This window comes from Larimichthys crocea, chromosome III (genome assembly GCF_000972845.2).
Source record: "Larimichthys crocea isolate SSNF chromosome III, L_crocea_2.0, whole genome shotgun sequence".
Lineage (NCBI taxonomy): Eukaryota > Metazoa > Chordata > Actinopteri > Sciaenidae > Larimichthys > Larimichthys crocea.
In genome coordinates, this window is record NC_040013.1 from 3,242,802 (window position 1) to 3,255,206 (window position 12,405).

General features: G+C 42.3%; 1 protein-coding gene and 1 long non-coding RNA gene across 3 annotated transcripts in view; both read right to left on the bottom strand.

The window, feature by feature from the left end:
- rimbp2b (RIMS binding protein 2b) overlaps positions 1-9,697 on the bottom strand; it is an 85,819-nt gene extending 76,122 nt beyond the window's left edge. For both annotated transcript variants that reach the window (XM_027277606.1, XM_027277604.1), the window contains exons 1-4: positions 9,674-9,697; positions 7,362-7,555; positions 6,875-6,968; positions 6,649-6,780 (exon numbers count right to left, since the gene is read on the bottom strand). In XM_027277606.1, coding sequence (XP_027133407.1) covers positions 6,649-6,780; positions 6,875-6,940 — 198 coding nt within the window. In that variant the 5' untranslated portion in view covers positions 6,941-6,968; positions 7,362-7,555; positions 9,674-9,697. The remainder of the gene's footprint in view (positions 1-6,648; positions 6,781-6,874; positions 6,969-7,361; positions 7,556-9,673) is intronic.
- Positions 9,698-10,285: 588 nt separating this feature from the next.
- On the bottom strand, positions 10,286-11,560 carry LOC109139663 (uncharacterized). Its single transcript, XR_002042255.2, has 3 exons — positions 11,487-11,560; positions 10,990-11,058; positions 10,286-10,866 (listed from the first exon to the last, which is right to left on the bottom strand). It is a non-coding gene; the product is annotated as an uncharacterized LOC109139663 (long non-coding RNA).
- Between the last annotated feature and the right edge of the window lie 845 nt (positions 11,561-12,405).

Sequence of the window (12,405 nt, forward strand, 5' to 3'; positions counted from 1 at the left end):
GGCACCTCTCCAGCTACCAGTCCACCCTCCATGCTTTGGTCTGTGCTTGTACAACTTTCCAGTTTTACTTCATCTGCCTTATTTCAGACCCAGTAGGCAGCTAGTTTCAGCAAAAGAAAAATGGTTACTGACTAGCAGGAGTATTTAGCAGTTGAAGAGGCAGATATTTCCACCAGGAGCTGCAGGAGACCAAAAACAGAGCTAAAAGGAGGCTTGAAAATTAGATTTACACTTACCGGGTGGACTCAAAATGAATGCTAATGTTGCTGCGTGTCTGGTGGCTGTGTAAGTAGGAAACGATTTGCCAACAAGCTCACTATATTAACTTAAAATGTGATAATATGTCAGCGTCGTGTTCATATAAAACAAATGCCCGCCAATATATGAATATAGGACATAACTCAAATATCACACTTCAGAAATCTTGCATGCTTGAGTCTTCTTCATATAACATATGGACAAATACCAGATGGCTTCACTATGGTGTAAAATCATCGAGCAGATGCTTTTTAATTTAAATTCAGTACAGTTTTCTGTGTCTGAAAACAAAATGTCTGAACTCCCAGTGCGGTGAACACCATCCGTTTTCTTGCCAGAAGGAGGAAATAAACAGAAAGAATTTTATGCAAATATCATTTGACCCAGAGCTGGATTTAAAAACTACTCTTCCTCCCTCCTTGAACTCCCCCAACACCGACACCACCCTCCCACCCTCCTCCGTTGCAATCAACTCACTGCAGAGCAAACAAATTTAGGTTAGAAATATGAATACCTGTCTCCCGTGTGGAGTGGAAAAAAAAAGTCACATGCTGGCAGCTCAGGGATAACCAGCGAAATGATGAATGGCCATGCCGGCTTGTCAAGGTGGGCAGGAGGAGCTACGGGCATGAATGGGAGTTTGTCATCATGAGCTTGCCGTCATATCCGAGGTGTGGATCGAGACTGACAGCCCTAATTATGGAAGCTCTTCAAATGAGTGACCTTGGGAGGCAGCAGAAACATCCATACCTGTGTACACGTGCACGTACGTACACACAGATGACATATTTTCGCACGGTTTCAGCCTTAATTCCCACCGCCACCCTCTAGGCCCCTCGTGACTGCCACCTATAGGCTCTTGTCTCATTGCAAACTGAGCTCTGTGGCTGATGACACAAGATACAGAAACACATGTATGCTTTACATATCCATTAATGCCCTTGACAGCCTCACAGTATCAATTTATAATGCACACACACACTCAAGGACACATTTTTGGTATGTGAAAAACAGTACAGTATCAGCTGTTGTCTTAACAGCCTTGCATCCTTGATAACAGTCTACATAGGTGATGGATAATCTGCACAAATGCTTGACAAAATCCACGCAAGCAACTCAGATCAGTATCAGATAACCGCTGTCTGCTGATTAGCATTCATATCTCCAGTTCATTAAAACAACAAAATGATTTGCCTCAGCTAAAGACTGCCACATCTCATGCATGCAGACTCCACAGAAAGCACCTCTGACAGGCATGGCAGTGACAACCGGAACCAACGTCAACCCCCAAAAATCATGTTATATCACCCAGAGACAATAAACACACGCTCTCTCTCGCTGTGCAGACGGAGGTGTTCTCTTAAGACACACTGCAGCATGTTTCCAGATAGGAACCAAAACTCAAACAGTACAACAATATGACAGTGAATCCTGTTCTGCATGCAAATGATGTGCAATGTCCTCTGGCTCTTCTCGGTGCCGTCTAAACTGGATATTCTGCACTCCCGTGCAGAACAGCTCAGAACAGGCTGATCCATCCCTTAAGAATAAGGGGTAGAGGACTACATGTGTACGTAAGCAGAAGGGCACATTTCAATTACTGTAGCCTCTAAGAGTCTGAGACATGTTATGATCATCCTTATCCCTCCAGCAGCAGAAGCAGCAGCATCACAAGGATCCTGCAGCAGAGGCAGCACAACAACCCCTGCTTTAGAAAAACACACACGGCTCTGACAGCAGACAGTAGACGGTACAGTACCTTAGCAGCAGCAGCAGCAGCAGCAGCAGCGGTTAAAGGGCCGATGCAGTGGCAGGTGTTTCCTACTGTGATGGAGAGACAGAAAAGCAGCCAGCAGCAGGACCGGTACGACGGCTATGGCAGCTCTGTAGCATAAAATGGTTCATCAATGCTGCTCGGGCAGAAAGAGGCACAGCCAGGCAGCGCAGGAAGAGAGAGAGGAAGAGAGAGAGACAGCGAGCATCACTCAGCTCACACTACCATGGCTGTGCAGCAGAGCACACACATCAACACGCCCCCTTTCTCCCTCTCTCTCTCCTCTCTCACTTTCTCACACACACACACACTCGCTTAGTCACACAGACACAGGCACAGGCACGCAGGGGTGCAGAGGCAGTGCAGTGCGCAGCAGCACTGAGCATCACTCCCTCTCCGGGATGTCTCTCGTCTCCCTTAATCAGAGCCGGTCATTCTGTGTTTTATTCTCGGCAGTCACAGACAATCCTGTCAATAAACCCTTCCAGCCACGTGCTCCACCACAACCGCCGCTGATGAGCAGCCATGATTGAAGATGGCAAGGTCATGTGAGGTTCTCTGGCATCCCCTCCACCACCATCACCACCACCACCCTTCCTCTCTTGGCCTTTGGCTCCCAGTTTTGTTGCAATGTATCTCAGTTATTCTATTTTTTTGTAAGCTGATACAGGGACTCTGCCTCGTCATGGGTCATTATGTCACAGAGGCTCCCCCAGCTTGACAAACCCTCACTCACTGAACGGTGGGTCAGACCAATCAGCTATCACAAACAGCAGCAACGCCATTACCGTCCAATCACAGATCTGGAAATCAAGTGCAGAAGGGTATTAAAGGGGATTATTTGGGCCATCCTGGGTTTTTTTTTTTTTCCACTATAGGGGAGCAGCTTGGTGTGTGCAGTATGGCTGCCCTCTGTGGCCGACAGCAGTGCTGCACTCTGTGCTGGGAAGAAGAAGAAAAAAAACAAGGAGAGAGGAGGAGCAGGGCCCAAAACAGATATCCTTTCCTCAGTGTGGATGCCTAGCAACCACAGCAGGTCCTTACCTCTGTTTAGAGCCTTCCCTCCCCCTCCAGCGGGACCCTCTCTGCAATCCCAATTGAGAGCTTATATTGTTCAGCGGCGACGACGACTACATCGCACACTGTGGATGCCAAATGTTCCCGCCCATGTCCTCTACCTGGTGTGTAAACACTGAACGGGGAGGGGCTGCGTTCTGACAATGAGCAGGAAGCACACCTGATGTTTTCACCACAACATCAGCTGCTACGGGGCAACTGCACTGTACTTTAGCTCTCCTTCAGGCCCCATTAGTAAATTAACTAACACCGTTACACAGCAGGATTAAAAGCATTAAACTTCCTTGAGCATTCTGACAAGAAAACTGTGTTTGTGAATCTGTAGAGGTAACGGATGACCTCCAAACGTCTGATTTAATGTGTCTCCATGAAGGAGAATAATGTAGTCCTTTATTTATAGCTCTACAGTACTTTCCCTCCCAAGACACATCAAAGCTGAGCAGGTCAAACACTGTCGCTATGAGTGCTTTTAAAGTTTGGGGTCAAGTGGAAAAGACGAGAGACTGATGGAACATTTTAATAAAGCCGTTAATGCCAAGATGCAAATGTCTGAGCTAAGTGCGATCGAGGCATTTTACTGACCCTTCACACGGGAGGGCAGGGCTGTGTAAGGTGCATCGACTAGCTGGTGCTGTTTCATAATGATTCAGATGACGCACGCCTACCTTCAAATGTTAAAAGGGAACCAAACCTGTTCAGACAGCTGTCAAAGGAGGTCAGAAAGGCAGACCAGGGAGCTCCGGGCCTGCCTTTAACTCAGCTGGCCAAGACACATTTGGAGGTGTGAACAACTGTTTGGACATTCCCTTTTGTGAAGGGTTCTGCAGATTAACAACAACAAAAAAACGGTGTGAGATGCAACAATATCACAGAGTGCTATGGCAGCTTACATATCAAGAGGCAGCAACACAAATGTTTTATGTTGAAATATTGATGTAAGATTTATAAAAATATGGTTTCCAAACACGTAAATAATATCTAGTCTGATTGCTCAATTGTTTTGTATTTCATATTATATCGAGTTCATCACCATTCCCCATTCCAAAGCATAAATGCTATCCTTTGTGGCACTTCTTCAGTCCTAATGAAGCTCCCTGTACAGCAGGTCCTGTCCTGCCCTCCTGCTGTCTGCCTTCAGAACTGAAGTGCTGTGATGCTGTCCATACCAGCATCCGCTGAGCACTTGCACGCCTCTTGTTTCTGCATCAAAGTCCCGTCTGAAGACTTTGGCTCCAATCTCAAAACGAGCATCTGTGAGCCAAGCGAGTCTGCTGAAATGACGCACATGCATTCCTCAATGGACTGAGGATTTTCTTAACAGCAAACAACAAACCCGTGCTACTCTCTTTGCATGCATCTTACAGTCTTTTTAAGCAAACGACCGTTTAATGAAGCTGTTCAATGTTGTGAACAGTAGCAATATGGCCCGCTGAGAGGACGGCGTGACATTAATAGTGATCCAACACTTTTAGGACGCTAGAGACAAGCGCCGACTTTCACACGTAGCCATAAGAAACTTTCTTCTTGGAAAATGATACTGTGAACATAATGGGACTGAATCAACACCAAACAGAAGACGCCGTGTTGCAATATAATCGTACAGCTCTAAATCCTGCATCCTTGAGCTATGAGTTACTTTCCATCAATACCTGGCCAAAAAAACAGAGCAAGGACACTAGTTCTGCGCTTGGTATTTGACAATGCTGAGTCACTGCTGTTATGGAAGGATGACAGATTTGTCAGTATGACCAAAAATAAAGAAAATCTGAAGGCCGTCTGTCATTTTGAGGGATTAATACTGAGTACAGTTAAGTAAACATGTAGACCACCTGTAGTAGACCCCCCCTGTCCAGGTGGTAGGCAGTGTGCGTATCAATCTCACAACATGGCCCCGTAGTTTTGCTGCTTTAGCATCACATTGATGGGCCGTGTTGCTACGTAGTCGAGCTATCGCAAAATATCACGGCAGCGCAAGTGTCCAAGAGTTTCTTTAGAAAGTCGGATAATTGTGACGTGGTTGATAAATGAGGTGAAACAAGAGGGACTGGTGCGGTAGAGGATGAAAGATAAACGAGTAATACTGATGACGTTTATCAGCCAAATGAGGCAAAAATTGCGAAGTGTTGGCAGGAAAAGTGAGCATGCAGTCGGTGTCTCTGTTCATCTTCTCTCTCCCTGTCATGCATAAAAACAGGACTTCCATAATCTCTAAGTTCTGTATCTTAAATGTTATTGTGACTAAGTTTTTATTTATTTTTATTAAATGCTATTAAATATCTCATTATCATTCCAAATTTAAATTACAAGTAATAATAGATGAACATCTAACTAAAAGTCTAAAGTCAAGTCAGCAATTGTTGATTGAACATAATATCTTAATCTTTACCCTTAAATTGTATCCTGAAGTTTATTAAAATAGATTTTTTACAACTCAAGAGATGCATTTGTATTCAAGTTAAGTTCAGTTAACTTTTAACTTTTAAGTTGAATCAGCTTAATATAGATTTTAAGTGAAGTGTACCCTTTTTAAAATCCTGTTCCCGTAACACCACCATCTAATTTCTGCAATTGCGAATCAGTTCTCTTAAATCGTGAGTCCAATATGCACACAACTACGCTACCAGTAGTTCAATGTCACAACCGTTGTGTGTTCAATAGGTGTATTATGTTTAGTTTCTAGGAAAATAGTTTGATTCTTTTGACCTACAGCTCGTATGTCATATTAAAGGAATAGTTTGAGTTATTTGAAGTGGGGTTGTGTCAGAAGCTGAGCAATGATCTTGCTTTGGACATTTAAAAAAGGCAATGCTCTCTTCAAAACCACCAGACTTCATTGACAGTAACTTTAATGTTGTTGTTTTTTGCAGAACATGGGAGCTGCTGGTTCACCACTGCGCTGTGTTATTGTGTGACTTTGGGGTTTTAACACATTATTGATTGATAATGATGACTGATATTGATTTGTTCAGGCAGTACTTTGCTTAGCTTCCGTGCTGGTCTTCCGGTCTGCTTCTCGAAAACTGGGGGGCGTGCCAATCGCCATCTATGACAAGTACCTCATACAACCCTACTTCAAATAACCCAGAACGTCCCTTTAAGGGTGAAATGTTCCTTAAAACTAACATTACTAAATGAGTTTTCCACAAATTGTTTAAGTGTGGGTATCTACCATTATAGACAATACAAAATATTTACCAAAGTATCCTGTATATTTTAGGATTAATTTAGTAAAATGCATATTACATAATGGCATGTTTGGTAATCTCTTTAAATACGAGCAAAAACTACTAATAATAAAGCATTACGACATCTTGTTTGGTAGCTAAATCACCCACATAAGAGATGAAAATAAAATCACTGAGTGCCACATATGGATGCATTTGTTAATGATGAGCCTTGACAGTAAAGAGGAGCGCAGGGTGAGGTCAGATTATGGCTGCAGGCATCAACAAGTGCTGATCCGGCTAGTGTCCAGACACAGGCTGAATCAAAGCTTATTCATCGAAAGCTTTAACAAGGCAACAACACGTCGCTCTCACCTTATCTGTGCCTCTCATCCGGCTGTTCTTCTTTGCTGTGGCTAACCTCTGTCTCTGGCTCCACACTACTTCCCTCTGAGACTGTTTCAGGACTTTCTCCACCTCGCAAGTCTTCTGACAGCCCATTGTCCCCTGGCATATGCAGTAAGAAAAACAGATATCAAGTTAGGTAATCGCATTACATCTGAGTGATACATTTGTTTGTTTGCTACAAGCATTAACCTACCATGACAGAACGGTTTGCATGCTTCCACAAACGCTCGTCATGGTCAGCAGAGCCGGCTGATGTCATAACTCCAGCATGTTGAGATTATAAATATCTGTATTCAGCAGAGTTACATAATAGCGGATGTTGGATTATTGTCAGTAGAGACAGACGGGAAAGACGGCCAGCTGCCACAGGAAATACATAAAACTATTAAAGCATCTAAAATTACATTTTGGTGATTTAAAAAAATAAATACTGTATGTTTAAAGAATATGTTTATTCATAATTAAAGCTCATATCCATGGAATTAAATAAACAAACAGTGGCACTGTAGAAATCGTGTAAAATGTGGCTTTGTTGGATCTAGCTTTTGAAATGCATGGCTGGTTTTAAAAAAGATTGTCTCCATAATTAGTCTCCAAAATGAATGTGATTCACAGTAGCTGTGGGCTATAAACACCCAACAAAATCCACTATATTTGTTTGATATTGTACTACCACCCACCTCTGATGCAGGATAAGCCAGGCTCCAACAGAAACGAGGCTGCATTTACAACGTCCAGAGGTCCATTCATCAGTTACAGTACACTTTCCACTGGGTCATCCAGGCCAGCGGGCTCCAAAACGACTGCAGAAGAGGCTCTTTCGCTGTTGGATTTTCCTTCCCTGTCAGCTCCAATTCCAGTTAGATCGAGCAATCTATTGTAGCATGCAACACTGGGATCATTTTCAGAGCAGAGACACATCTCATACAGTACACTCTGTAACAGAAATATCTTTCCACTGCCTTTCGAAATGCGATAAATAACGTGACGCCTCCTGCATCAGTTCGAGAGACTGAAATCTGAGGTCCACTGTTTTCTTTCTCATTGGTCGGACAAACATTTGGTGCCTGTTTAGTCATTCTGTGTTTTGTTATGCAAGAGTCACGAGCAGTTTTTAAGTATATGGATGGGTTACATTTGCGCATACAGGAGAAGTTCATCCAACTGTACACGCAGGCTTTAATTTGGGATCCAGAAAGACACAACAGAAACAGAAAAGTAAAGACAGATCTTACATTTCCCATGATAACGGATGGATTGTCTCAGATATTTCATATTGATCTGGTAAATAAATAGTCAATATGTTACAATGACCTTAAAGATCCAGGGTGTCAGATTTCGGAGGCTCAATTTACAAAATATGAGCGATTCTGAATGTAACATTTATAACTGTTTTCATTAATGTTTAATGACCTGGAAATAAGAATCATTAGCATTTTTATATCTACAGATATGTGGATGTCGTTTTACGATAAACTTCATTTCATTTCTATTTTATATAATGAATCTTGCACATTTTAAACTTTGATAATTGCTGCACTTCTACACCTTCATCATTAAGTCCATCTTCACCTCCTCCATCAGCATCTGGAACACTGCTGAGACTGCCAAGGACAAGGGCAGACTGGAGCGCATACAGACCACCGTAACAGTTTTTCCCCCCCCAACCACAGCTGGCCTCATCAATGAAGCCCAGGGCCCCTTCTGATACCGATTCTCACGGCCACATCAGACCCTATATGTTACATTAAAGTAAGGTCTACTGACTCAAGGCTTTACATTAACACCTTAATACCTTTCCATGAGATCTTTTGGATTACCCATGTCATAAACAGCTTCACATTACTCCGCTGATCTGCAGGTAGATGTAATGCACGGAAAAAATGCAGCAATGCCCCAAAAAGCCTGTCAAGGTTGGAGGCAGAGAAGGCCCAGCTCATGGTTAACCAGGCTTGAATTGTATGTTGACTTATCTTTTTAACAGGTCACATCAGGACTTGACAGTTATAAGTTTAGGTATTGTTGGGAATACTTTCCTGTATAGGTCCGGAAGAACATTCTTACAGTACACTGCTCCTCCTCTGACAGGACAGGAGGCCGGGAGGGAGAGAGATGTTGACAGCAACAGCAGGAAGTTTAGTGAGCAGGAAGGAAGGTGTAGTAAAAAAGAGGCAGTGGATACACAAAGGTGTGTAGCAAAAGGACACTGCTAGCTCAGGTGGAACGGAGAGTGAGTGAAGAGAGGATGAGGAGAAGGGCCCAAAGGACAAGTTAGAGGAAAGAACTTCCAAGTTCTGGAAGATGGAAACTGATCTTTGTTCCCAATAATATTGCACAATTTGTGATTGGAAGGTGTACCGAGAAGGGAGTGACCATTATCCACATAATACAACAATAACAGTCCATTCCTGAAGAGACATAATAAAGTGGAAAGTAGCACCATGGTGGGATGACAGATGAAGATGGGATGAAGCATTTAAACTACGTTTCCAGCATATGATCAGTACAAACAAGCTCAAGGAGGACAATCGGACAGGACATGCTGTACTCTGACAATACCGTACTTTACTGTAATTATTGTGCTGTCCTGTCTGATAATATTAAGTGATTGCTTAGTTTAATAGTAAAGCATTAAAAAAAAAAGACCCCTGTGATACTTATTAGGGTTGTCACTTCACCTTAAGAAGTTTTATTCTTTTAATACTCTGACTAATTGGCCACGCAGTGACTGATCATCTGATCATTTGAGAGGGACAGTCCTGCTTTGTAATGATGCTGCAGAGCTGCAGTCTTAATCATTCATTCCCTGGGGCAGTGATGGTTTTCATAATTTAAACAAATATATATATTATTAAAGAATTCACAAGTTTTAAGAGACCAGCTTAGCTTTCAGTGATTTTAATCTTGGACTGTATCCTGAATGCTACAGCAGCAAAGTACAAAGTAGTGAAAAAGTTTTATTATTTATTTATTTATTTAGTAAGTCACTCACCTGTTCTTCTCTCCAGGGTGTTCAGGTGAAAACAGTCCCCAGGTTACCTGAGCAGTATTTAAAGGTTCTGGGCCATACCATGAGCTGATTGGTGCAGGGGGGAGTGCACCTTAATCAGTTCTTGGGAGTTTCATAGATTTTTTGGTAAAATGTTCAGCACAGGTAGAACATACAGACTAATTTATAATAATATGTAGAGTGTGAGTGTATTTTAAGGTTCTTGTCTAATGTTGGTTATGTTGAGATGTAATGGGAGGGGCAGAAACCCCCAGACTGTGTCAGGGTCTAGGTTGGTTTAATGTGTCAATGTCGGTGAAATAAACACCTGGTTGGTTTTGCACACAACCTCTGCCTCAATCCACCTTGCATATCCAGCCGCTACATGGCCATCCTAACACATATCAATGCACTTTTGACTGCATCTCACGAGTTAAGGTTATTTTTTAGTGTGTTTGGGATGAAGGACACGACTTCATTTGGGATTTGGCACAATTTTACAGTTCACAGGTTACCAAAAAGCTCCACAGTCCACCACTGACCAACTCATGAATCACTCTGCCATACCAGAAGGAGAAATGCCCTTTTCCATTGTATTAAAACAGGAGATTGTACTATCGTGCACATTGTTTTATTTCCTGAATATTGCAATTGTCAGATTCTTATAAAGCATTACAAAAGGACAAATGAAAAATTAGTCTACGTCGTCATTCTCTAATTTCTCCCACTTATTAAATGCATGAGGATTAAAAAGGTCACTGAGATAGCTCCTCATTTTCTTCACTCTGCCTTCTCCTTTCACAGGTTGTTGTTCCTCTGATTCGGGGGGTGCTGCCGCTCCCTTTTCTTCTTCAGCATCCTGTTGGTCAGCGACGACGTTTTCCTGTTGCTCACATTGAGTTGGTTGTGAGCTGCTGTCGGTATCACTGGTTTCAGCATCACTGGTGTCAGAGTCAGTGGTGGCAGCATCACTGGTGTCAGAGTCAGTGGTGGCAGTGTCAGTGGTGGCAGCATCATTTGTGTCAGCATCATTGGTGTCAGCAAGATATATCTCCAGCAGTGAACGCAGTGAATCAAGTTCGTCTATCAGACAATTGATCATAAATTGCTGCATGTTAACTAAATTTAAAAGCCGCCTGAATTCCATTTCTGCCATCCTGTTGATCGTAACGATGTCGCATTCCCGTTGTCTCCCCCTGACCAGTCATACAGACAAAAGTCATCAAATACAAACACATTTTTTCAGTATGTTTCAGAAGTAGATAGATAAAAAACAAACAAACACACGCATGGCCCGTGTCCTACAAAAATGATTGTACCTCAAAGGGGAGAAATCAGGAGATTCCTCTCCAGCAGTTTTTTCCATCAGTTTTCTCCTCTCCAAAGTTCTGTGTGACAAAATAAAAGCAGATTAGGTTTACTCTCTTTTTCTGAACTCTCAGTTTTGATTTTCTGGCAGCTGTGGGTTAACTTTTAATAAGCAGGCAGTATGACTGGATGCTGACACAGGCGACACAGGAGTCTGAATGAATACACAACTGCAGGGAAAGACAGTAAGGCCATACTTTAAGCGAGGGCTATGCTCCATGATCCTGCAATCACTGACATTTCTTCTACATGTCCTGAATGTTAGATGCCCATTAAAAAGGCAGCTTGTTGTCTTAAAACTGAATTTGCTGAGCAGTAAGTACAGTAGTGAGGTAACTACTCTATATATCTTTCTTGCAGGCTTAAGCTTTGTTATTCTTCCTCACCGAACTGTTGAACAACAATATTCCGCATTTCTTTCATTAAAGGATATTTAAAAAAGTCTTACCTCCCTTGTGAAATTGAAATGTCCTCCTGCTTCTTTATGTTTATGTTTTCTGCTTTTGTATTAATTTGAAATGTATAGAATGTTGCAGCATCTGTGTTGCTATGTTACATCAATGGGACATTCAAATTAACAAGCTATTGTTTTGACTAATCAACCAAACAATATATATATATATATATATATGTATGCCATATTCTGTAAATAGAACCTTGTAAATGTTACACTCTGGATCTTTAACATCCTAATTTTTCATCTAAATTCTGTCAATGCCAGACAAGGATGCAATAGGACTAGATGAGACTGGACTGGCCCAAGGCCAGTGCCTCAGCCCACAGGCCATTCAACATCCGTTACTTAAATCTGAAGAAAGGCTGCTGTTCAAAAAAATAATCATGTTTTTAGTTCTCAAAGGTACAACGTTAGGTATAGTGATAGGTTGAATCTTCTGGAGTCGAACACATGCAACAGACGACAAGTTGATGTTCAGTTGACGGTTTAATGTTTAATGATACAGACTTAACATATGTTTGGCAAACTCCACATCTGGAAACCGTTAACATTTCTCTGAACCTCCTCCACTGTCACTCCAATCAGCATTTTGGATCCCCTTCTGAATCTTACCCGTCACTCATCCGAAGGTTTCAGGAACGGCGCCAATACATCTGTCTTAATCCTCCACCAGCATTTTTACCAGATGTGCGCATGTCAAACTGATAAATGAATACATACTTTTCCACAAGACATAAAACTTTTGTCACATACATCTTAACACAGATGAATCCTGAACAGCATAACATCTGGTAGTGTCTCTGCGTTAGACAGTTGCACATGCATTAGCTTCTCGGCATTAGCAGCCACATTTATCGCCTGTTTGGCTTCCAGCAAACTGATAGCGCCCACTCATGTTTAGCATGGTCAT